Genomic DNA, 26,647 nt, shown 5'->3' with positions numbered 1-26,647 from the left:
CCCAGGAACGAAGATTGTTTCTTTCCCTCACTGTCAAAAACGAACAAAAAAAAAATATATATATATATATATATATATATATATATATATATATATATATATATATATATATGCATGCGCTTATCAATCCCATACTAAATCAATTCTTTCAAACGTACAATTAATGGTGAGAGATATACTGGAAAGCTGTTAATAATAAACAAATATGGATAAACAGTGGCGATTGTAAAATCCTTTTTCTACCACATTAGTGAAAAACGAGAAAGGCAGATGAGAAATTTGTCGTCATCGTTGCGAAACCGGTGTAAAGATTTTCTTTGCTTTCTTGAAGGCAGCACACGGATCCAGGAACAAGCACGCTTCTGCCGAGTAAAACCCATCCAAGGATGTTTAAACAGTGCCGAACAGCAAAAATGAACACTTCCAGAAATGGAATCGTGATGTTTATTTATTAAGCAGTTCAGGCTTTTAACTTCACAAAGTTTATTAGCTTTTTGATTAGTGCATTGGGTTTAAAAGCGATGTTTATTACAGCAGAGTTGATTATAACGCTTCAACTGGCTTTCAATCCTTAAAGCCTCCCATTTTAAAACAAAAACCAAGACGTAAAAGAGACACACACACACACACAAAACAAACACGCATCGATGACGTAAATTGCAAAGCTAGCGCTATCTGTTGCTCCCGAGAGTCATATACGGTTCTACTGTAAATTGCTGCACAATACGGCGCTTTTCGACTGAACAAGTGTTGACCGTACGCATGGTACAAACTCCTGCACCCCTGCATGTAGACTTTGTGAAAGAAAAAAAAGAGGAGAACCTGCCAAAACCTGTCGTCCCCCAGAGGATATCTCCGTAATCCTTCATAGTCACGCGCCGCAGCTTGCTCCAATTAACACCGGGTCCCTTCCGTCGGTCCCTCCTGCTGAGTCAGGCGCTGGGATTGGAGTATCGACAGGTGGCTGTTGCGGACCCCTCCTTTAATTACTGTTCCACGTCCCCGTGAGAAAACGTTGACTTCAGTGACTCGGCAAATTAAATTTAGAGATTAGTGTAAAGTAATAGTGAAGTAACACAGAGCATCTGTTTGTTATTCTCATGTTTAGAAAAGATTATTGAGAATACTGCTTGTAATCAATGAGTAACATGATTAGGGATTGAGGTGTTTTCTTCGGGAATAAAATCAATTGCTGAAAGTGCGGCATTTGTGAATTAGTGTTTTTGTTTTTCTTTTGTTTTTTTTTTCTTTTCCGGTTGCTGGTTATTAATTAGTTTTGTAAGAACGGAGGCTAAGAGACGTGCGATGCAGTATAAACACTCACGGCTTCTTCACCTCATACACAACATACACAGCCTGAATTCCACTATAAGCTTATCCTTGCTGTAAAGTGACCTTTTCTCTAAATACTTTGGAAAGATGACCCGAAAAAAGGTAAAGACAGTATTGTCCTGTGTGTAAAACTTGTGTAATGAATGAGCGTTTATCACCACACCGTTACAGTTTACTATTTAATAAAGGTCATTACAGTGTCAGTGGCAATAAAAAATAAATGCACTCCGGCTCCATTCAAGGTTTCTTCCTCATGTCTTCTCAGGGAGTTTTCCCTTGCCTCTCTCTCGCCGCTGGCTTGCTAATTATGGATCTAAATCTCCGTCCAGAGTTCTATAAACAGTATCTTCTGGATTTCGCAATCGGAGAAATGAACAGCAAATCAAGGAAACGCCACAATATTTGGAGGAGCTTGCAATTTATTAAACTTACCGCCGATTTTTCGCAGATCATCGTGACGCGCGTTCAGCCACGGCTCTGTTCGATTCACGTGCGTCGAAGAGGATTACAGCTAAAAGGTCTCATTTACCAACGAACGTCACTGCGAAAGACAATTGTGCAATTGCGATTTCTCCAATTCAAGTCGTTTTCGGGGGGGGTATTTTATTTTTTAAAAAGCTCCCCGACTTGCATCGCAAATTTTGTAAAGCCGCTCAAAATCAAGCATTTTTGGCCTCAACAATCAGAAAAAAAAAAAATCAGCGAAATCCTGTAGGGATCGGACGTCTATTGTAAAATGCGGCATACAAATGAAATTTGCATGGAAGTAAGCACGTGTCATTTTTCACGTGCTGATGATGTGATGGTATACCAGTCACCCCAGGATTTTGCGATCGCAGAAATGAACGCGAAATCTAGCAAACGCCTCATTATCTGGAGGAGCCTGCAATTTATCTTGCAAATTACAGCAGATTTTCCACAGATTTGGGCCAAGAGGCGTCATGTGACGTCGTCACAACGCGTATTCAGCGGAAGCCCTCTTCGATTTGTGTGCGTCGAACATGAATACAGCTAAAAGGTCTCATTTACCAACAAACATCACCGCGAAAGACCGTGCGTAACAATTTTGCGATTTGACCAATTCAAGTAGTTTTCCACAGGAAAATCAAGCGTTGCTGCCCGCAGTAATAAAACTAAAACTCGGTACAAACTGTATGAAGCTGCTTTATAGTGATGTCTATTGAAATGTGCATTTGGGCTGCATGAAGCAGAATTCAGCTCATGAAATCTGAATTAATTAAGCAGTATGTAAGACATGGTAGGCAACTATTTAAAACGTATATTTATATAACAGTCTTGATTATAATAGTTTACTGCTGCTGCAACATGTCATCCTTTTTGAAAAAGCATCTTGGAAGTCATAAGCAGAGGCTGGGATATACTTAAAAGCTGTAAAATTTGGCTGTAGCTGCAGTTGGTATGCTAATCTGGGCATTTCTCCCACTGCCTCTGTCTCTGTTTGACAGCATGTACCGCGTGCGGGCGTTGACAGCAGTCTCAGTCGGGATGGTGCAGTGTTCACGCCGCATGCACAGTGGCAGCGCGCGCTCTCCTCAGCACCGCAGACTGCTGCTGGCCGCTCTCGCAGGAGTGACGGGCATCTCCGCGACTGCAGGACTCCTCTGGACAAAGTAAATACACGATATCATTTCTCATCTCCTTTATTTCCACTACCACTACCTCACACACACAGCGTGCTTGATGTAGTAAATAAACAGACAAATGTTTACATACGAATATATAAATATTTTTCCTAACCTTTTGGAACAAGTTTTCTTCTTCCTATAATAGAAATATATATATATATATATGCCCGTGTTATCACATAATATAGACACTGTCAGTTTTCCACTGTTGACAGATGTGCGTACAGGAACATATTGCCAGCGAGCTAAGGGGTCATCAGTTTGTTGATGTTATGTAGAAACAGTTTGGTAGAGAGAAATAGTCTATAGAGTAGCACCGCTCCAGAAGGGAGGCACTCAACTGAGAAGTAACAGCTGCTCGTGCTGCAGCTATTTGTAATTGTAATTAAGTTTATAGTATTAGTGTCTTACACTTCAGTGCTGCTGTTTTTAATAACAGTAATATTTCCTTAGATTTATTTAGCGCTTTTCTAGACATTCAAAGCGCTTTACATTGTACGGGGGTAAATCCAAGGTATTGAGGTTCATTTCATCCCAGGATTGGGAATTGCATTCAGCTATTCATTATGAGCTAGGACTGAATCATGAAACTAGTATGTAAGCCATGCCGTGTCAGCTACAGCTAGTGTAAACTGAACATCCAGTGTGTGCATCGTTATTTCAAGAGCGTTTCTGTCATCAAGATTTGTGTCCTGATTGGCAGGGCGTATGCCGAGGCAGCCTCGTCGGTCAAGCTCGAGGAGGAGCTGCGTGAAGAGGACGCACAGAAAGACACGGACGCAGAGTCCGACAGCGTGGTGGAGTCCGGCAGCAGCAACGAGGAAGATGAGGAGGGCGAGAGCTCGGAGGGCAAGAAGAAGAAACAGAGAGTTGGCTTCCGTGACCGTAAGGTAATTAATGATGTGACCGGTATGTGACCCCTTCACCTGCTCCGCTTTGACCAATAATGACAGGAGGCAAGGAAAATCTACATTCGTCACACTAAAGTGACCAAACCCTGCTGCTTAAATGTAATTGCTAAATAAAAGCATAAAGGCTAATGTAAAAGCAGCAAGGCTTTGTTGCAGTTACGCAGCAGTCAATGTAAGGTCAGTGCTAAACATGATTTAAACTTAGTGGCTTGGAGAAAAGATATATATATATATATATTTGGTTACTTGATTAAAGTACTGTCGAATAAAGCCGGGGGCACACTGTGCGATTTTTAATAGTTGTTTGCGACCGTTGCTTGTCAGACTGTACGAACATGATCGCCGCTGTACACCTCGTCACACTGTAGGATCTCGGTTCTCATTAATGTCAGACTCTACGACAGTCAAGACGCGAAAAACGGACACACTTTAAGAAGACTCGTACGGAGTAGGAGAAGCCACGCTACATTACTGCGCCTCAAATCTTCTGACACTGACGGAATTGAATCGGAGGATCAATTTGATCGCGACAGCCATCAATCGGCTGTCGGGGAACACGTCAACCTAGCGATCAAAGACTACAGATTTTGTCTCAGACGACCAAATCGTGGCCAAAATCGTACCGTGTGGACTAGAATAGCGCAAGAAATGTATAAAAATGATTTATTAAAACATTCAGTAAATGTTCTGTGCAAGAATAGATTTTAATGTCCGATTAGCTACAATGAAAATTGAGTTGCACATCGTTGTAAAAATACCAGCAAGACACATGCCTGTCAGATTTGGTGGCTTAAACAGTAAGGAGATGGTTTGGGATAGTACTGGGTGATGCGGCCAATTGTAGTAGGCTACAGTGTAATGGGATGTTTCCCTACTTTCACAAGAACCATATTAAATCTGTCCGGTTTCGGTGAGCTTGGCCTGTTCTTAGCTGATATGAGTGGAACCTGATGTTGTGGTGTGCTGTTCGGGCTCATCCGCCTGAAGTTTCGACATTCTGAGATGCTTTTCTGCTCACCAGAGATGTAAAGAGTTATTGTTTTTGGGTTGTTGTATTTTTTTTTTCCCACCATTCTGACTAAACTCTAGAGACTGTTCCAGGAGATCAGCACTTTTTCTGAAATACTTAAACCAGCTCGTCCAGTATCACGGTCACTGAGAAGACACTGAGATCACAATTGTTTTCCCTTTCTAATGTTTGCCGTGAACATTAACTGAAGCTCTTGACATGATATCTGATTTGATAACCGCATGAAGGAGCAGGGGGTACCGGTGTTCCTAATAAAGTGACTGGTGAGTGTATGTATAGTGAATATAAAAGGTATACAATCTAAGCAAGCTAGAACAGTTTTACAGCTAAAGTCTTAAATCCTGGAGTAGGTACGGTGAATACTTCTGCAGCAGTAGATTTGGAAATATGTGTCAATTTATAATTCGTATACTTAGCAGATTTAAGTCTGTGCTATCTGGCGAAACAAATAAATAAATCAAAATTCAGCAGTGGTTCACACGGACGTACACTTCGTTACACACGGGCTGCTGCGTGCGGCTCCAACAGGAAGTAGCCGTATTGACTCGAGCGCCCTTTCTATCGACTGTTGGATTCAGGATTATAGCGGGGTACTTCATCATCGTTCATCAGGATTTAGGGTGACGTGCAATTCCGCCAACTTCTTTTGGACACCATCGTTTTCCGTTCACGATCCGTCGTACACCGCACACACACGCGCGCGCTCGTCGTTGCTTGCTGGCTGATGCATGGCACTCGTCAGTCAGAGAGACAGACTGTTGGCAGTATTTAACGTCATGCTGTGCAATCTGATTTCCATTAACACGCTATCAGTCCTACATTTACAAGGTTACAAATGACAGCTAAAATTTACAGCTGAATAAATACAATCTGGGGAAAAAAACCAAGCAGCTGCGAAATGAAAGTAAGTGAAGGACAGCTGCCCTAAAACAAGCATGAGGAAAGAGTGGTTACTCCTTTATGCTTGCTCTCCCAAGCACAAAGGTTACAGACGCTAAAACCGAAAGCATTGACAGATTCTGCTTTAAAACATACACACACACCTACTGTAGTTCCTCTCCAGCCTGGCCGCTCCAACAACAATCCCCTCAAAGTAAAGCTGTAAAGATGCTAGCTTATACGTATACATATACATATATAAACTCAGTGGCTATTTTAATATTAACATGTGTACTACGGCTGCAACTAACGATTATTTTGATAGTCCGTTAGTTGGCCGATTATTTTTTCGATTAATCGGATGGGGCGGGGCGAACTTTCAGTACCATTGTTTCATTTATTTAAAAGAAAATCCACAAACTGAGTGTTACAAATATAAACTTCAGACTAAAACTTTATACGACTGTTTGTCCAATTATATACGACTGAAAAGAACCCAATACAAAAACACACACACACACACGAATATATATTAATAATTTAGGACTGTAGTTTAATTCCATGCTTTTTGTGCATCAATAAAACATAATGCATAAATACTTATTGATAAAATAAACTAAGTATATAAACAGTAAACTGAAGAAAGTCATTGTCGGTGACTCTGGGTATCTGCTAAAGCTAGCATTGCGTGCGTATGACGTCAAGCGCCGGCGACCAGGAAGCGGCTTTTACTTCCGGTTAGAAAAAAACCCGCTAGTGTAACTTTTGAGACAATATTACCTTTCTAAAATTCGCACACTAGACGGTAGAGTACATAGTGCATAGTGTAAGTGTATAGTACATCATTTGGGACACAATTTTAGTATTTACTCTCCGATGCGTGTTTTCAGAACAGAAGTAACGCAATGAGTAAACGTACCCAGTGCTGCGCACAGACCAACTAATCGATAACGAGATTTGTTGAGATGATTTTCATAATCGATTATTATCGATTTTATCCATTAGTTGTTGCAGCTCAAATGTGTACAAGTGTTCATTTATGCAGCGATTCCTATCAGCCAATCATGTTGCAGCAATGCAATGCATAGAATCATGCAGATACAGATTTGACATTTTACTTCCTGTTGTTTATCAGCATTACATGAATTAACAAAACAGCCCCAAAATATCACTGTCTTGGACCGATTTTGTTAAACTACGGTTAAGATTATGGTTAGTTGAGCACTATTTGGATTTACCGGTCAACTAGTAAAACACCGTAGTTGTGCAACCCTTAATGTGCACCCTGTTCACGTTACATCATACCACTGATGGAAAGAGTTTTGTCACTCTTTGCTAGCAAAAAATCGGACGGATTCTTAAAGAGACGAGATTTCACGCTTATAACAGTTCGTGTTGTTCTCTGTTTATGAAGTCCTTTGATATCAGAATATTATTTGGGCTGTGCAGAATGTCATTTTTAGTAGTGCTGATTGAGGATTAGTGGTGTTGTGCATCATAAATGTCTTCAGCGCTGCCAATATTAATGAAAAGGAATCGCTCGTCTTTATGCCGCGGAGAGAGACTTTCCCTTTCCATCGCTTGATTATCAATAAACTGTACATTCTGATTTATTTTTACATGCAAGACTGTAGTGCAGCGCTGCTTATGGTAATGCTTGTGGTTTTATAGCCAGAGAGTTTAACTCCCAGTAACAGATGTAAACGTTGGACATGTCCAGGAGGATGACTAATTCACTTGCTATTAAAACACTGATTAAAGCATCAAGAGCTCAACACAATCCAGACTTTTAATTGGTAAAATAATTACTTGCTAGTTTAAGGTTTATATATATATATATATATATATATATATATATATTATTAATTAATAGTGCAGTTAGATTTTATATTAGTTTAGCAGCACCTTTCATTTACATGTTTGTGTGTTTATATTGTTCCAAAAGGCTGTGTAGAGAAGTTTAGAGACTTGTGTATATATGCATATATGTGTGTGTGTGTTCCTGTATTTTCTTCTTTGTGGCATCAGCATGCTCCAGTAGCAGATGGCATCAGTGCCATGATGGCATCCTGTCAGAGTGTGTTCCAGTTCCTTTTTCCCCTGTACATCAAAGCTTTGACAGACACACACACACACACACACTGTTCTGATCCTACTTTCTGACTAGCACATCAGTCTCTTGAATGGCCTGTTAATGGAATGTCTGAGCTTGCTGGTTAATATTTGTGTTCCTTGTCAGTCAGTATGTTTACACGGACAACAATATTCCGATATTAACCCGATTAAGACGATACTCTGATTAAGAAACTAGCATGTAAACAGTGATTATTGATGACCTTAATCCGAATAAAGTCATACTTTAAGTAAATACAAATGGAATTAAGACGTGTGGAGTATTCCTGTTTTAGTCGCGTTATCGACGTGCGTTACAGACATGTACACACCTTAATCACACTATTAACGTCGTGTGGGAGTTTTCACCACGTTTTGCGACAGGACACGTACACACACGGCAGCGCTCAACCGTTTGACGGCAAACGAGAGAGCACGGCTGCGTCCGAAACAGTGTATTTACCTACTATATAGTGGGTGAAATACACGTATCTCAGCAACTATATAGTAGATAAGTACGCGGTTTGGGACGCAGCCCATGGCTTCAAGCAATCGTCTATTTGCACGTATAGCATGACAAATGATTAAGTGCACTTGAAGCTTTAGTAAAATTAAAAATGAAACACCCAGAACTGTATACGGTACCATAACGAAGACCAACTGTATGTCAATACGTGAAATTCTGGAGGGAACGTTGGACGGCGTGGCGCGGGGATGTAATGACGTGTGCCGTTAATTGATCCCTGTTCTATAACATGTAAAACGGGAACATGAAAGGAGTATTCTAAAAGCAACTCATGTAAACACCTTAATCAGAATATTGTCTTATTCAGAATAAGGTCAATAATTAGATTATTGCTGTCCATGTAAACGTAGTCATTGACGGCTACTTACTCATTTGTGACACCTTTTTTCGTAACTGTAACTAAAAGCATGGAACACGTGTAGGCTATATCGGGTTTTACAGTAGGCACGGTGGGGGGCACGGGAGACGCAGTCTGTATTAGTTAAAATGTATAAAATAGTTGACAAATTGCTATATCTAACGTTTTGGAGTCAGCTCTTGTTAAAACCGAAAAACGTATATGGAGCGTGTCAGCATTGCTCTTGTTAAACGACGACGCCTTTCCGTAAAACATTCCGTCAAAAATATTTTACCCATGAAGACCGGGACGAGTTTACCGACAGAGGAGTAGCGTTCTCGCAAAACCCCGTCAACCGCCGTATAACCTTTTTCCTTGTTGCAGGTGATGGAGTACGAGAACCGTATCCGAGCCTACTCCACCCCTGACAAGATCTTCCGCTACTTCGCCACCCTGAAGGTCATCAGCGAGCACGGAGACCCCGAGGTGTACATGACGCCGCAGGACTTCATCCGCTCCATCACACCTAACGAGAAGCAGCCAGAGAGTGAGTCTTCTCGTTGTCTCTCCTAATCTCTAGAAGTGCTCCAGTGAAAAGCGATGCTCTGTTGCTGTATCTGTGAGTAGTTATGAAGCATGACAAGCTGATAAATACGACTTTAGGCGTCTCTCTCTCTCTCTCACTGATTAACGTCCTTGTCTTTGACACTTTGCCCCTAAATGATTGTAACCCAAATACTTCATTTAAGGATGAACAGATGTGTTCTTACCAGCTGCCTTCTAGGGTTTCCTCCTGCTGTATCTAGTATCTAACAAATGGTGGGGCCAGTGCAACTTGACCATCCTTTGCCTCGGTAACCCCTTCACACCCTTTATACGGTCGACAGGATGAGTGACGGCAAACAGTTGCTTTCTGCAACGTACCGCTGCCTCAGTCAGGTGATTCCTCAGATGGCGTGAATGTCTGACGGGCTGACTGACCTGACTAGCAGATTGGTATGAGGATTTAACACCAACTGTCAGTGAGAAAAACACAGAGAGAGAGATGGGGCGTGTGTTAGTGTGAAATGCATGAGTGCTTCTGCCTTTTTTTTCTCCCCAGCTAAAGCCCTGTCAGTGCAATTACCCAACACAGCTTTGCCGTCATTATTAGACTTCAGAGCCTCACCATGGTGCACAGTGGAAGCCTTTTTACCACCGACATACTCTCCATTTCCCCACCAGACATTTGATCTGATTGAATAAACGATGAAGCTGTTTGCATTTTAAGGACGGTCCGCAGGGCAGATACGCAAAGCCCCTCGTATTATGCTGACCACTCACTTCCGAGTTGTGCGCAGGTTGGCACGGATGAGTGGTATTGCTTTTAATGTATTGATCCCCCACCACCACTCAACGATGGCCCGGCTCTATCAAAGTTCGCTTACCATTGAGATTTTGCCCGCAGTCTGTGCTCTTTAATTAAAACTGGGCCATGGAGATTCTGTCAATCGGTACTTATCTGCAGTGTGCCACTGATATCGGGAGCTGTCATGCTAGTGCTGATAGGTGTTCCACACTCATCATGTGACCTGGGACTACATACTGTTCATAGGCGTTGTCCTTTTCACACTTCCTTGTAGAGAGCTGGGCCAAAATGGGTCTCAGCATTAATGTACAGAGGAAAATTATTATTATTATTATGAGTCACAAGCTTAGCTTTATGGTACAGTATTTTTATGGGAAATGTAATGAAAGGTGCCGGGGGATAAATCGGTCAATCCAAACCGCATGAATTATACCTAGGTGCAGTGCAGGTGCATTTTACTACGCAGTGCTGTGAAGAAGGCTTACTTTACTTTATTGATATGACTCATTAACTCACTCGAACAGTCATGGAGTCGCTTAAGGCAAACATTCAGTCGTGCATTCATCAGAAACTCACCTGTTGAGAGCAAGGACACATTTTGAGGACACACACACACACCTCAGACAATAGTCTGTTTCTAAAAGTCTCTAAAATGTATCCCTTCACTGTCTAAAATCAATCCATCCATCCATTTTCTGCACCGCTTGTCCTACACAAGGTGACGGGTAGCCCGGAGCCTATCCCCGGACATGCAAGGCAAACGTGTCAACCACTAAGCACTAACCCACCCTGTAAAATAGGAATATGAAATATATTTATCCCATGGTGCTGTCGTGTCCTCGAATCTGATTGGTCAGAAGCTGTTTTCTAAAAATCTCCTCAGCTGGGATTCGAATCCCAGGTTCATATCAATGTGTTCCTTCGCATACGTTATCGTTTCTATAGAAACGGCGCATTCACACGGACATCGCACGGCAGACGCTTCACATAATCTTAAGCCCAATGATATAAAGTTTGAGAACATTTGGTGTCCAGTGACCGCGTTTTGGACTTAGTGTTTGGGGGGGGGAATCATAACTCTTGATTTACACTAGAGAACTAGAAAGTTTTTCACATAAAGAGGAAATGATTTCAATTTGTCATTGTCATTCAAGCCGCGTATTTAAAAAAAAAACAAAAAAAACGTAGGACTAACGATGAACGTAAACATGCAATTCATTATTCATTGGACTGGCAGAAAAGCTGCTCCATAATTCATCATCTTTGCCTAGCAGAATTGCATTGATCTCTTCAGTTTTGGCCCTTCAGCATTGTCCTCCTTTTCTCTCCAAACCACTCACGCTTGGCTTTTCCGCTTTACCGTCTTTAGCCTGACCTATTATATCAATCATCTGCTGCAGAATAAAGAGCACCTTGAAGAAGAGGAGGAATAAATATCACAGTGAGGAGTGAGGAAATGAGGGCTTCAGTGTGTGTGGGTTTGTGGGGGGGGGGTGAGGGGGAGTTTATATGAGTTAAGGGCGTATCTTTGTTTTCGCATTCACCGCTGTGTATCTCCGCTCTCCACCTGTACTAACGATTAATGAATAAATGAATCAAAGGCATCGTCCTGCACTTTCACTCACCCGATCGTGATCCTCTGACCACGTTTAAGAGACAGGTACGCGACAGCGGGACGGGCGTATAAGCCAGACCTCCAGGGGTAGTGTGACTCGCGTTGTGCTGGGATCTCGGGTGCAAATCTGTACAACATGATCACGTCAGCCTGACTTCATCGATATTATATTCCACGATTAAATTAAATCTAAGCTATATTACGAAAATAAAAGAATGTTTGCCGTCCTAATCCTAACTATTACAGTGCATACGAAATACAGAGGCTAAGAATGCATAAAAAAAGACAGATTAACGATTCATTTATTTGAAAGCATAGGAAAATGAAAATGGGCTCTTATTGCACCGTATTAATCAAAGTTTAATTAAAACGCTGATTACTGCAGAGAGCTGTAGGATGTGTGCCGATGGGAATATGTGTAACTTCAATTCATTAACATCTTGTCTTTCTCTTCATCTGTCTCTCTTTCTGTCTCTTAGACCTAGGTCTGGATCAGTTTGTGGTGAAGCGCTATGATGGAAAGGTAAGCTGTGTGTGTGTGTGTGTGTGTGTGTGTGTGTGTGTGTGTGTGGGCGAGTGGGTGGAAGCAGAGAGGTTACCTAGATATTGTTCTACCCAGCAGGATGTTGCCGGAGAACGTGTGTTTCCAGAGCCGCTTCTCATAAAGCCATTATTCTCTCTCTTCAGAAGGACCGAAGCCTTGGATCCCTCATGATGTTAATCTTGCTTTCTGTCTGCTTTGGTCGTGGAGTCACAGAAAATAGTTGTTGTTGTTTGTGTGTATAACTACTTAACCAAATTCTATGGCCTTTGTAAGAAAGCAAACCAACTGAAGATAGAAGAACTGTTTACTCTCTCTGTCTCTCTCTCTCTGTCTCTCTCTCTGTCTCTCTATCTCTATCTCACTATCTCTGTGTCTCCATCTCTGTCTCTCTATCTCTCTCTGTCTCTCTCTATCACTCTCTCTGTCTCACTATCTCTATCTCACTGTCTCTGTCTCTCTATCTCTGTCTCTCTCTCTGTCTCCCTCTCTCTGTCTCTCTCACTCTCTGTATCTCTCTCTCTCTCTGTCTGTCTCTCTCTGTCTCTCTCTCTGTGTGACTTTCTCTGTCTCTCTCTCTCTGTCTCCCTGCCTCTGTCTCTCTCTCACGCTCTGTCTCTCTCTCTCTCACTCTCTCTACCGCTCTCTCACTCTCCCTCCCTCTCTCTCTGTTTTATTTGTAACAGCTAAAGCACTGTTGCTGATCTGTGGCAGTGTTGAGCTGGACACATCGGTGTTTAGAGTAGGGTCAAAGGTCAGTTCTCTACACCATGCTGTTGTCCGAATCTTAATCTATTTTGCTTCTTGTATAACGTGTATATTAATGGATAACTTATAGCGATGAGACACACCCTCTCTCTTTTTTTTTTTTGCCTCTAAATTATTCAAAAACTACTTTTTATAGTTACGGTTGAACATTTTGGAATTGGTTCCTCATAATAGCTAACGTGAACACTGAGCTGTGAGCGAAAGCACTTTTAGTTTTCACCTGGTCTCCGAACGTCCTCAAGCTCACACAATGAAGAGTAACACGAGGCTTAGCCTTGCTGGTCTCCTCTCTCCAGCCATTAGCGGTGTTATCCGTAGGAGGCATGGAGTGCAGTAACAAGTGCAAACAGAGTGGCTCTTTATGAACTGAACCTTGGACGACGCGCTCGTGTTTGGCCCGAGCCCGGGCATGTCTCAGCCACCCACACCCTGATTAGCCCACTCGAGAGATATGATAAAAGAAGAAAAAAAACATACATCAGAACTGTTAAAGCATAATTCTGTCTCGGAGGAAGCTTGCACAACATTTTCCTGCTCTTTAGTAAACGTGTAGCGTTCGCGTGATGAAAACAGACCGGATCATATTTTAATGAATGCTTGTTTTTTTATTTAGTTGTGCAGTCATCCTTCACATCTATTCAAACTGATCTCACTCTCTCCTTCCTTCTTACTCTTTCATTCACAAATCTTCCCTTCACAGCGCTTTTCTACAGCACATCACCCACTTTCTCTCTTTCTTTCTCTCTCTCTCTATTTCTTTCTCTCACTCTCTCTCTCTTTCTCTCTTTCTCTCCCTCTATTTCTCTCTCTCTATTGCTCTCTCACTCTCGATTTCTTTCTCTCTATTTCTTGCTCTCACTCTCTCTATTTCTCACTCTCTATTTCTGTCTATTTCTCTCTCTATTTCTTTCTCTCACTCTCTCTCTCTTTCTCTCTTTCTCTCCCTCTATTGCTCTCTCACTCTCGATTTCTTTCTCTCTCACTCTCTCTCTATTTCTTGCTCTCACTCTCTCTATTTCTCTCTCTCTATTTCTGTCTATTTCTCTCTCTATTTTTCTCTCTCTCTCTTTCTATTTCTCTCTCTCACTCTCTCTATTTCTCTCTCTTTATCTCTCTATATATTTATCTCTCTCTCTCTCTCTCTCTCTCTCCTTCCTTTCCCAGTTCGTATTTGGCAATTGGCTCGAGCTGCGGAGATGGCGTTTGTTGTCATCTTTATTTTCATTCGTCCGTGTGTCTCATTAGGTTTATCCAGTATCCAGCCTTTTGGCTATTTCTCCATTCAGTCCCCCTTTCTCCTGTCTCTGGTTTTGTGTAACCCATCTTATCCCAGTATAACAGGACACTGTAATGGGAAAGCCAGACTGTAGGGAATTTGTAGCAGTGTAATGAGCCGTGCTTTATGGACGCATAACAGTTTTGTCCTAACCCTTTTATATTTTTCCTTAACAGTATTTTACAGCTTTGCAGGTGCTGCGCTCGGCTGCCTCTTAACACCGAATTACAGCATTTGTTCAGGTGCATGTTCGGTGTGTGGGGTGCTCACCGGGGAAAATTGCTTTTTGCTGTCTCCACTATGTAACTGTACTGACTCCTCTCTCTCCCTCTATCTCTCTCTGTTTCTTATTTTTTGTATTTATTTTATTTCTTTTTTAAGCAAAATTCCTGTCGGCTTCTCAGTGTTTTATCCAATATTCTCTACAGTTATGCCCTATGCTAACATCGTAACCTCACGTATACTTTAATTGTCTTGTTGTGCTGGATATATCTTGTGCTCTTTCAGCTCTCTCGCACCTTGTGCTCCACTCATGTAACCAATAAAACCTTCCATTCTCTCTCTCCTCCCTGTCTCTCCATCCTTTCTTCCCTCCATTTCACAAATCCACCCTCCATCCTTCCACTCTTTCCCATCCATCACATATGCCCGTCCCTCTGAGTAGGACTTCTGGCAGGTATGGGGACGATACAGCACTGCATGAGCGTGCGCACGAGTGTGTGTGCGTGCGTGTGTGTGTGTGTGTGTGTGTGTGTGTGTGTGTGTGCTTGTGTGTGTATATGCAATTGAGAGCACTAAAAAATACAACAAGAAATCTCTTCCTTCTGCCTCTCTCTCTCTCTCTCTCTCATTATCTGTTCAGAGTTGTCAGAGCTTCAACAGATGCTGGTCTCTCTTTGCCCGAGCAAGCCTTTCAACCTAAAGCATAGTCCTCAATTACACCGCACAGGAGTGCAGCCAAGCAATGCATTACAGCCAGATAAATTTCATTAATAATCAGTTTTGGTTTGGGGAATATAGCATGGTGGCAAGCAGAAAGTGAGAATTCTGGCTTCAGCAGAAATGAGGAGGGAATAATTACTGACAGCGCATCTTTCCCCTAATGGTGTGTTAGTGAAACCCACTGACACAGACAGGTAGATGGGACTCGACTTTCCATAACAGACGCTTATGTGGAGATGGAGAGGTGAAACGTGGTGTGGTCAGAATCCCACAGTGTCAGTGCTGGAGTTTTTATAACTGCCATCTTTAATCCGGTTCATCCTTATTATTATTATTATTATTATTATTATTATTATTATTATTTCATTATACATTGTTTAAAGGGGCAGTTTCATTTCGTGAGACTTCTCTAAATTGTAATTACAATGGGGGGGAAAAATTTTACAAGGCTTCCTCTTCTGCAAACCAACCCCCACTCTCTCTCTCTGTTAAATATGTTAGAAAACGTAAACGGAAGCCTGAAACAAAGAAAGCGACCAGTTTTACTGGTTTCTCTTTTGAAATGATTGGTTTGGAAAGACGTTTATAGGTCACAAGCTGCTGTGTGTTGTCATCGCTGCGGCTTTCAGTTAAAAACAGTCCTTAGTAGCGGATTCTGCTTTTAGGCGTAGGACACGTACTCGAGCACACAAAACTAAACAGACAGCATAAAAGGAAAGGGCAGCAGTTCTAAGATCTGTACAGGTGTTCCATTGAACACACACACACACACACCTGAAACACAGCTGATGCTTGCATAACCAAGCTTTCTGTGGTGGAACAATGCAGCTGACCATTGCTTCTGAATTACTAACCATGCATACATGTACACATCCTGGGTGTATGTAAGGTTGTGTGTGTGTGTGTATATATAATATATAAGATTTAGCAGATTCTGCAAGGGGTATGTAAATCTTGGGGCACAATTGTATATGTGTGTGTGTATATATAGATAGATAGAGAGATGGATGAATGGATGGATAGATCTTTTCAGGTTTTCTAAACATTAAATGCGAGTAGGCTTCCCTCAGGCCGGAGAAATCCTGTACCTGATCTCGGACAACTCTGAATTGTTTTCTTTCTTTCTCTCTACCTCACTCTCTCTCTCTCTCTCTCTCTCTCTCTCTTTCTCTTTCTCTCTCTCTCTCTCTCTCTCTCTCTCTCTCTCTGAACCAGAGGTCTTTGCCTGTGTCGCTGTATCATCTTTCTCTCTCTCTCTTTGCGTGTGCATGCCCTGCTGAATGTCTGCAGGACGGCCACTGCAAGCTGGGAGTGGGTAGTAGAGTTGCCTGTTGCGCCCCCTGTCTGCACTCTGTGGCACCACAGTTTGCCCCGACCTCGGGAAGCTCAGTGTTTCCTCTGATGTGTGGAAACGAAACGTATGAGATCACATTCTTGGCATGCTCTGGAAGTGTAGTTTTGGGTTTTGGTGAAAAGGGAATGCGCTACACTCTGCATCATTCTTGTGGTCGTAGGGCACTGTGATGTCACATCCTCTGCCTAGTGTCAGGTGACCTAGGTAGACAGGCGGGGTGGGGGAGGTGTAGTGTTGAGTGATGAGCCTGTGGCATGCTAATAGAGCTGCTGCCAGTAGAAAATGGTGTGATGGCTTGTGGCTGAATTGTTGACCTTATTTTGAGTTTTCAGTCTCAGCAGGAGGCTGACAATTGGGGGTGTCATACACACACACACACACACACACACACACACACGTACTCTCCTCTCAATCTGTAAGTTGATGGTAATTGGTGTATATGACAACCTAATATCTTGAAAACTATTGAACACCTGCTCTGAGATTTCTTCAGATGCAAACACAAAAAAACACACACACACACACACACACACTAAGGATCTACAGAAACACCATTTGCAATTCATTTGTTCCCAAATGGTATTAAGATGAAGGATGAAATGAGTTTTTTGTGAAAGCGAGGTGTGTGTGTGTGTGAGAGAGACTGTGATAATAAAACAGGACCTTTTCTAAAGCCCGTGATGAATGATGTGAGATATTGATTGGTGTTTGAGACTGTGCATGGCTTATATACCTTCTCAGGGTGGCTCCTATTTCGTTCTGTCTTGGGTTTTTTTTTTTTGGGGGGGGGGGCGGGGGTTCATTTTTTATTTTTTTTTGCTTTCGTTCATGCTTTGTTGCTAGCTTTCTCATTTATTCGATTTGTTTTTATGGATATAGACTTGTCATAAAACAACTTTGTAGAAATGCATTTCCAGTAAGGGTGACCGAGGAAAAATCCCTGTACGAAAGAAGCTTGAGAAGATCCAGGACTCAAATGGGAATGCACCTTCCACTGGCCATCAATTTCTCTTTTTTTTTTTTCCTCTCTCTTTCTTTTATCCTTCACATTTTCATCAGCTCTAGTTCCTTAACCCATAGTAAGTACACTGGCCAATTCTTCTTTGACACACAATTACAGCGTTCAGGGAGAGAAGCCACATCACACATGGTTGATGGGTGCACATATCAGGTCTTCTCGGATTGATTTAATCACACTTGCGCACAAGACTGTCTTTTCTCTGTTACGAATCTGTCCATCAGTAGTACTAATAAAGTGAACCCTCGCAGTACTGCTAGTAAATCAACAGGAAACGCTCCACAGTTCACATCATACTCGGTAAGCAAAGGGCCAGTGCTTAGCCTAAGGGCTTCTCCTTAAGTCTAGCAATATCAACTTCCCAAACAGCAGGAAGCCCTGAAGCAAGGCCAATCAAAAAGAGAAAGAAATGAGAGAGAAGCAGGAATGCACCACCAAAAAAAAAAGAATTCCCTACGTTCCAGTGCACACTGCTCCTCCGCTGTGCTTCATTCTTAACACTCCACTTTCTTTACCAGAGCTCAGCTTTAGAGCTTGCAGCGTTTCACAACAGACGCCCTGCTATTGACAGGCTTCATTGTACCATTCACAACTCCTTTTAGGCAACCAGCTAACAATTAGTTAAATGGTTACGTGATGTGAGAGTTACCTTACTCACAGTGTAAAAATAATAACAACTGTGGAGCATTTAACAACAGAACATCTGAAGTGCCGATACACAGCATACAATATCCTGTCATAGACGATGATTGTGCGCAGGTCAACAGAGATTTGATTTTTATTGCTTATAGCTGTTTATTGAGTGTGTAGCTTCTTCCAATAATCTTCGACCTGTTCTTATTTTACTGGCAGTTGTGAAAAATGTGCCACAAGTCATTGTTACTCTACAAAAATGTATGAAGTCTTTTAGATCGAGCTGCCATCTCATTTTATAGACTCCATACTGTCTCGGCTGTGTCTCAGCGCTGTCTTCGTACTGTCTCGGCTGTGTCTCAGCGCTGTCTTCGTGCTGTCTCGGCTGTGTCTCAGCGCTGTCTTCGTGCTGTCTCGGCTGTGTCTCAGCGCTGTCTTCGTACTGTCTCGGCTGTGTCTCAGCGCTGTCTTCGTACTGTCTCGGCTGTGTCTCAGCGCTGTCTTCGTGCTGTCTCGGCTGTGTCTCAGCGCTGTCTTCGTACTGTCTCGGCTGTGTCTCAGCGCTGTCTTCGTACTGTCTCGGCTGTGTCTCAGCGCTGTCTTCGTGCTGTCTCGGCTGTGTCTCAGCGCTGTCTTCGTGCTGTCTCGGCTGTGTCTCAGCGCTGTCTTCGTACTGTCTCGGCTGTGTCTCAGCGCTGTCTTCGTACTGTCTCGGCTGTGTCTCAGTGCTGTGTCTCAGTGCTGTCTTCGTACTGTCTCGGCTGTGTCTCAGCGCTGTCTTCGTACTGTCTCGGCTGTGTCTCAGCACTGTCTTCGTGCTGTCTCGGCTGTGTCTCAGCGCTGTCTTCGTGCTGTCTCGGCTGTGTCTCAGCGCTGTCTTCGTACTGTCTCGGCTGTGTCTCAGCGCTGTCTTCGTACTGTCTCGGCTGTGTCTCAGTGCTGTGTCTCAGTGCTGTCTTCGTACTGTCTCGGCTGTGTCTCAGTGCTGTCTTCGTACTGTCTCGGCTGTGTCTCAGCGCTGTCTTCGTACTGTCTCGGCTGTGTCTCAGCGCTGTCTTCGTACTGTCTCGGCTGTGTCTCAGTGCTGTCTTCGTACTGTCTCGGCTGTGTCTCAGCGCTGTCTTCGTACTGTCTCGGCTGTGTCTCAGCGCTGTCTTCGTACTGTCTCGGCTGTGTCTCAGCGCTGTCTTCGTACTGTCTCGGCTGTGTCTCAGCGCTGTCTTCGTGCTGTCTCGGCTGTGTCTCAGCGCTGTCTTCGTGCTGTCTCGGCTGTGTCTCAGCGCTGTCTTCGTACTGTCTCGGCTGTGTCTCAGTGCTGTCTTCGTACTGTCTCGGCTGTGTCTCAGTGCTGTGTCTCAGCGCTGTCTTCGTACTGTCTCGGCTGTGTCTCAGCGCTGTCTTCGTACTGTCTCGGCTGTGTCTCGGCGCTGTCTTCGTACTGTCTCGGCTGTGTGTCGGCGCTGTCTTCGTACTGTCTCGGCTGTGTGTCGGCGCTGTCTTCGTACTGTCTCGGCTGTGTCTCGGCGCTGTCTTCGTACTGTCTCGGCTGTGTCTCGGCGCTGTCTTCGTACTGTCTCGGCTGTGTCTCGGCGCTGTCTTCGTACTGTCTCGGCTGTGTGTCAGCGCTGTCTTCGTACTGTCTCGGCTGTGTCTCAGCGCTGTCTTCGTACTGTCTCGGCTGTGTCTCAGTGCTGTCTTCGTACTGTCTCGGCTGTGTGTCGGCGCTGTCTTCGTACTGTCTCGGCTGTGTGTCGGCACTGTCTTCGTACTGTCTCGGCTGTGTCTCAGCGCTGTCTTGGTACTGTCTCGGCTGTGTGTCAGCGCTGTCTTCGTACTGTCTTGGCTGTGTCTCAGCGCTGTCTTCATATTGTCTCAGTGCTGTCTTCATACTGTCTCAGTGCTGTCTTCATACTGTCTCAGCTGTGTCTCAGTTCTGTCTTCATATTGTCTCAGCTGTGTCTCAGTTCTGTCTTCATATTGTCTCGGCTGTGTCTCAGAGCTGTCTTCATACTGTCTTGGCTGTGTCTCAGCGCTGTCTTCATACTGTCTCAGCGCTGTCTTCATATTGTCTCAGCACTGTCTTCATATTGTCTCAGCGCTGTCTTCATACTGTCTCAGTGTTGTCGTCATATTGTCTCAGTGCTGTCTTCATACTGACCCAGCTGTGTCTCAGTTCTGTCATCATACTGTCTCGGCTGTGTCTCGGTGCTGCCTTCATACTTTCTTGTTGCTGCCTCAACGTAGTCTCAGTACTCCGTATGTCATCTCCGCTGTGCCTCAGTTCCGACTACAGTTGCTGTGTTGTGTTTCAGCTCGGAAGCTCCAGGCCATGTGGTGCTGAACAGACCAGCAGCCATTAGACATTTCTCATTCTCTCCCTTCTCTCGCTTTTCCCTTTCTCTGTGAGCAGAGACTGTTTGTGTGTTTGTGATGGAGTCGGATCACCTCACAGGCTTTGAACACTTTCTCTATTGCAGTTGTGTGTGTGTGTGTGTGTGTGTGTGTGTGTGTGTGTGTGTGTGTGGGTGTTGGTTTGCAAGCTTTGCTCCTCTTTTGTGTTAATATGTAGCCTGCTGAGTGTTGTTTGTGTGCGTTCCTGGCTGGGAAAGGTGCTGCATGTTCTCTGAGGATCTCTGAAGGTGACAGCAGGGGCATGTGGCGCTTAGAGCGCGCGTGCGCACACACACACACACACACACACACACACACACACACACACACACAATCTAATCAGTTACTCTTGCTGCAATAGCTACTACCCAGACTTCCCTGTCTGCAATAAAAATAACTTGCGCTCTCCTGGTATTTCAACACAAAACACAGACTCACACAAACACACATATCTTCAGCCTTGCACTTAGACTTAATTATTCCAGCATTACTCCCCTGAGCGGGGGAGTCGTGTTCTTCATAAGTGTTTTGGGGTAAATCTCACCGCACTATATTTATAGCACAGTGACGTTAGCGTAAGTGTGTGTAGGCTCTGGAAAAATAAAGGTGTAGAGCAGAATTAATATTTGTGAAATAGGTTCACGCTGTCTAACGATGTCATCGTCCTTACAGGATCGGTGACGCTGACTCAGATTATGTTAAAGGAAAACACGATGAAACGCAGTATCCTGGTAATGATTCCGGTGTTAATTTGTTAGTCGATGCTGTATTTCTGTGTTCCTGTGACAAGGCAGAGGTTGTCTGCCACTCTGCTGTCACAAGGGGAGAGGCTCGGCTCGGCTCGGCTAGGCTAGTTAGCGGTCTCCGAGACGACGCCGGAATTAGCTTTGGAAGCTGACCTGTTTGAGAAAAGTGTACAGATGAGGAGGTGAGAGAGCTGGACAGACTAAAGGATTAAAGCGCTGCTGCATCGCTCTTTAAGAAAGAGTGAAATTTCACTAAACGTGACATTGTGGGTGATGTAGGGAAACCGTTAACCGAAATGAAAGGGGACCCAACGTGTTAATGGAAAAAAGCTGGGTTTTTCCGTTAAGTGGGCAAATTTTCCATGGAATTCCACTTTTCGTCTGTTTGAACGGTAAACCTGCCAAATACTTTAAATGCATCTGTTATGACTGTAATTGACAGTCCATCAACATTGCTGTCTGTTCTGAAAGGCTGATGAACCAGTTTCCTGTAAACTCTCAAATAATGCTTACAGTGCACCAGCACCGCATTATAACGAGTGTTCAGCACAACAAGCGCTCTCTTTTTCCTCCGAAGTGTAAAACGGAGGTCGGCTATTGCTTATGAGGACGATTTGATGCAGCTGTGTAGTCTGTAAAAATGAACAAAGTTTTTTGTCGAGTATGTTTATTTTTTTCCGCTGAGTAGACTACAGGATAAATAGCATTATATATATCACACACACACACACACACACACACACACACACACACACACATGCATATACACTACCGGTTAAAAGTTTAGACACAATCATTCTTTATTTATTTATTTTCTTCCCACATTTTAGAATAATACTAAAGTCATCAAAACTCTGGAATAACCCAAATGGAACTATGGAAAGTATGTTGTGATTCATTTCATATTTAGCATCTTCAAAGTAGACGACCTTTTCGCCTAGAATTTTCCAGAAATGTATTCTTGGAGTTTTCTCAACCGAGTTCTTAAGGAATTTCCCTGAGATGTCTTTTAAACCATATTAAAGGAGTTCACACCTACGCTGGACACTTATTCGGAATATTTGGCTCCAAGTTATCTGTTTAAAAAAAAAAGATTTTTTTGTAAATAAAATGTTCGTTTTCTAATGAAAGATATGAATATGTTGGCATGATTATATTTCAAACATTTAATCACACACCTTCAGATCAAAAGGTTTCTAAGATCATGAGAAACATTTCAGTTGAGTGTCCACAAACTTTTGACCGGTTGTGTGTGCGTGTGTATATCTATATAACTCAGGATATTGCAGATTGGATATTTTATTTAAAAGGTTTTTTTCTTTTACAGAATTGTGTTATGATTGTTAAAATAAAATATATATTTTTTTTAAAAAAACTACCGTTGTTATAAATGTTTATATTTGTACACCAAGCGGATGCTGGATATATTTTTTATTATTATTTAATGTCTTTATCTGTCCTAGATAAATAACTGATTTAAATTAGAATAGAATCAGGTAAAAATCATCACCCAAGCCTATAGTGTGTGTGTGTGTGTGTGTGTGTGTGTGTGTGTGAGAGAGTGAGGTAGTCGTCCATGATGAAGTCAGTAATGGTGAGGTGGTGGTTGTTTTTTTTTTTAACTCCTTCTCTCTCCCTCCTTGACACTCTGATGGGATCTCCAGCAGACGGAGGTAACACACAGACTAAACTCTGGCATGATGTGTGTGTGTGTGTGTGTGAGCGAGAGATAGAGCTAGCGAGACAGATACACTACTGTGTGTGTGTGTGTGTGTGTGTGTGTGTAAGTTGTTATTCAGTCACCGTGTGAGTCACTGTGTGACTTTTGTGTAGTCTTTTGTTTAAGTGTGTGTGTGTGTGTGTGTGTGTGTGTGTGTATAATACTGTGGTAGTGTTTCACATTAGACTGTTGTACACTGATTTATGTGCCACTGTGGTGGTAATAATGATGATGATGATGATGATGACGATGATGATGATGATGATAATAATAATAATAATATGTTCTCTTCATGTTCCCTCTTCCCTCTGCCGTGTCTGCCTGAATGAGTATGCTGCACTTGCATGTTCCGTGGATGTCGTGTACTGTGTGTGTTTATTAGCATGCTAGCGTGTTGTGTGTCTGTCGTTCTAATGCCCGTAGAGCTCATACTGCAGCAAATTGTTCTGCATTGTACCCAAATGCAGATGTGCAGCTAACACTCCATCTATCCATCTTTCTCTCTCGGGACCAACAGAAGATTTCTCAAGAGCGGGAGAAGTTTGCCGATGAAGACAGCATCTTCTATACACTCGGGGAGTGCGGCCTCATTTCCTTCTCTGACTACATATTCCTCACCACCGTTCTCTCCAGTGAGTGTGTGTGTGTGTGTGTGTGTGTGTGTGTGTGTGTGTGTGTGTGTGTTTTTGTTCAATCCCTTTAAACCATCTGGGATTTGCTCGTTCTGAAGATGTTGCTAAGGAAACATGACCAAGGAGTATTATGTTGTAAAAAAACATCTGCTTCTCATAGCACATTTATATAGAATTCCCTCTAGATGTGACATACAGTTGAGGTCATAAGTTTAAATACGCCTTTCAGAATCTGCAAAATGTTCATAATTTAATAAATAAAAATAAGACGGATCATAAAAATCCCATGTTTTTTAATTTAGCTCTGGCCTGAATAAGCTAGTTCACATAACAGATGTTTACATATAATCCACAAGACACGATAATACCTGAATTTACACAAATGAACCAGCTCAGAAGTTTACATACGCTTGATTCTTAATACCGTGTGTTGTTACCTGGATGATCCACGACTGTTTTTGTTTTGTGAGAGTTGTTCATGAGTCCCTTGTTTGTCCTGAGCAGTTAAACTGCCCACTGTTCTTCAGAAAAATCCTCCAGGTCCTGCACATTCTTTGCTTTTCCAGCATCTTCTGCATATGTGACCGCTTTCCAACACGGGCTCTATGATGTTGAGATCCGTCTTTTCACACTGAGGACAACTGAGGGACTCGTGCACAACTATTACATAAGGTGCAAATGTTCACTGATGCCCAAGAAGGCAACACAATACATTAACAGCCTGGGGGGTGTAAACTTTTGAACAGGATGAGCCGTGTAAATTATTATTTTGTCTTCTGGGAAACATGTACATGTCTTATGTAGCTACTGAAGCGCAGTACTAAATGGAAAAAACAACAACAGATCTTTAAACAAAATAACAATGTCCACCGATCATCCTGTGCAAAAGTTTACACCCCCCTTCCCAGTTCGTGTTGCCTTGTTGAGCACCTTTTGTAACGGTTGTGTACGAGTCCCTCAGCTGTCCTCAGTGTGGAAAGATCTACAGGATCTCAACATCACCAGTTCGCTAAGATTCTGTCAAGTTTTTTTTTTTTTTTTAGATTCGGCAGGGGAGCGGAGTATCTCACACGTTGTGGCTGTAAATCAAAAATGTCAACACAGTGGACTTTAAAAATGTTGCATTAGACTTTGGGATGCTGAATAATTAGTGTGCGTAGTGAGCAATACGACTGACAGGTGGAAATTGGAAATAGAGGGCCAAGAGTGTATGTGTGTGTATGTGTGTGATTTCAATGACAGATGTATTGCATTAATTGTTGTGTTGCACTCCAACAGCTGGAATCGCTAGTAATGATCCAAGTAATGATCTGAAATTAATTTCAGTCTGTTCCGTGACTGTGCACGCTAAACTGCTAACACGGCTCACAAAAGAAAAAAAAGCCTGCAGGGTTTTTTTTTTTTTTTTTTTTTTTTTTTTTTTTATAAATAATCTGCTCAATTTTGTATAATGCTAACAGACCCATGCTAGCTTTTATTTCATTATTAGCAACGCGTTTGTTTGACAGTTCTTACTCTGCGCTTTTGCTTCCAGCGCCTCAGAGAAACTTTGAGATCGCCTTCAAGATGTTTGACTTAAACGGGGATGGCGAGGTGGACCTGGAGGAGTTTGAGCAGGTAAAAAGACACACACACATGCACTGCGTTCATTCACTTTGAAGATATTCCATTCTTTCTTAAACTAGAGATTTTAACCACACACAGTGTAGATTCTCATCAGCTGCTTTAAAAAAAAAAAAAATCTAATCAAATTTTTCGATGTCTTACTGCTGCAGAGAAGCAGATCGAAAGGAGCCTGACATTTCACAAAGTGTGACTTCTTAATGGTCACGTTACAAATGCATGTTGAATGGTGATAACTTCCGCATGTCGTAAAATGCTGTACTCGTCGTTTACGTAAAGAAACTCCCCCAGTTTGCCATATATGGTAAACAAATTGCCTTTAGGAGGAATTTTATGGCTGCATGTCTCCAATTACATTTGTAAAAGCTGCAGTGGTGAAAATCTCTTTTTTTTTCTGCTGTATTTATAAACGTGAAGTGAGCGATATGAATGCAGGTAAAGCCGGGTTCACACGGTACGAAATCCTTAGGCTTTGATCGCTAGTTTGACGCGTTCCCCGACAGACGGTTAACGGCCGTCGCGATCACATTGATCCTCCGTTTAAATTCTGACAGTGTCAGAAGATTTGAGGCACAGTCCTGTAGTGTGGCTTCTCCTCCTCCGTACGAGTCTTCTTAACGTGTGTCCGTTTTTCTTGACTGTCGTAGAGATCCTACAGTGTGACATCTTCGTACAGTCTGACAGGCAACAGTCGCAAAGGACTATTCAAAATCGCACGGCTTAAGACGCGTTGTCATTCTTGTAGTTGGATGGGAAACGCCCGAACCGTCTCCAGTTACTCTTTTTGAAACGTCCCTGTGGCTAAAAACTCTAAAGACGGCCGTGCACTTGAGTGCGTCTGGCGATGCCACTGTGGGCAGGGATTAACCAAAATTGCACTAATGAGCCACCCATCCACCTCAGCTAAGAGCTTTCTGTTGGGGAAAAAAAACCAAAACAAAATTCGAGCAATAGCGAGGTCAGCCGTTTATTCATCATCCCATTCCATCTTTCAATTAATTATACTTTTTGACTATTTTCCTTTATATTTGATATCTGTGTCACCTGTCTGTACTTTGCTGCGAGTTTAGATCAGTGTACCCGCTATTACACTTTCCTACCACCAGGGGGTTTCTACATAATACATCAAGTTCAGGAGCGGTTCTAAATATACGCGCGTCATCGAACACGAGAACTTGATAAATCACATCCTGTGTACGTATGATAAATCTCAAACGCAGCCTGACGGAATTTAACGAATGATGCCAGCCAGTTCGCGTTTGTGTCC

At 42.8% G+C, this 26,647-nt stretch overlaps 1 protein-coding gene across 2 annotated transcripts in view; it reads left to right on the top strand.

Annotated features, from left to right (window-relative positions):
* Positions 1-26,647, top strand: part of micu1 (mitochondrial calcium uptake 1) — a 41,689-nt gene that overhangs the window by 6,042 nt on the left and 9,000 nt on the right. For both annotated transcript variants that reach the window (XM_053620473.1, XM_053620474.1), the window contains exons 2-7: positions 2,799-2,963; positions 3,682-3,868; positions 9,158-9,320; positions 12,216-12,259; positions 23,643-23,757; positions 25,292-25,374. In XM_053620473.1, coding sequence (XP_053476448.1) covers positions 2,800-2,963; positions 3,682-3,868; positions 9,158-9,320; positions 12,216-12,259; positions 23,643-23,757; positions 25,292-25,374 — 756 coding nt within the window. In that variant the 5' untranslated portion in view covers position 2,799. The remainder of the gene's footprint in view (positions 1-2,798; positions 2,964-3,681; positions 3,869-9,157; positions 9,321-12,215; positions 12,260-23,642; positions 23,758-25,291; positions 25,375-26,647) is intronic.

Source organism: Ictalurus furcatus, chromosome 3, assembly GCF_023375685.1.
Source record: "Ictalurus furcatus strain D&B chromosome 3, Billie_1.0, whole genome shotgun sequence".
NCBI lineage: Eukaryota > Metazoa > Chordata > Actinopteri > Siluriformes > Ictaluridae > Ictalurus > Ictalurus furcatus.
Note: the sequence above shows the minus strand (reverse complement) of the source record. Positions and strands in the feature narration are given on the sequence as shown.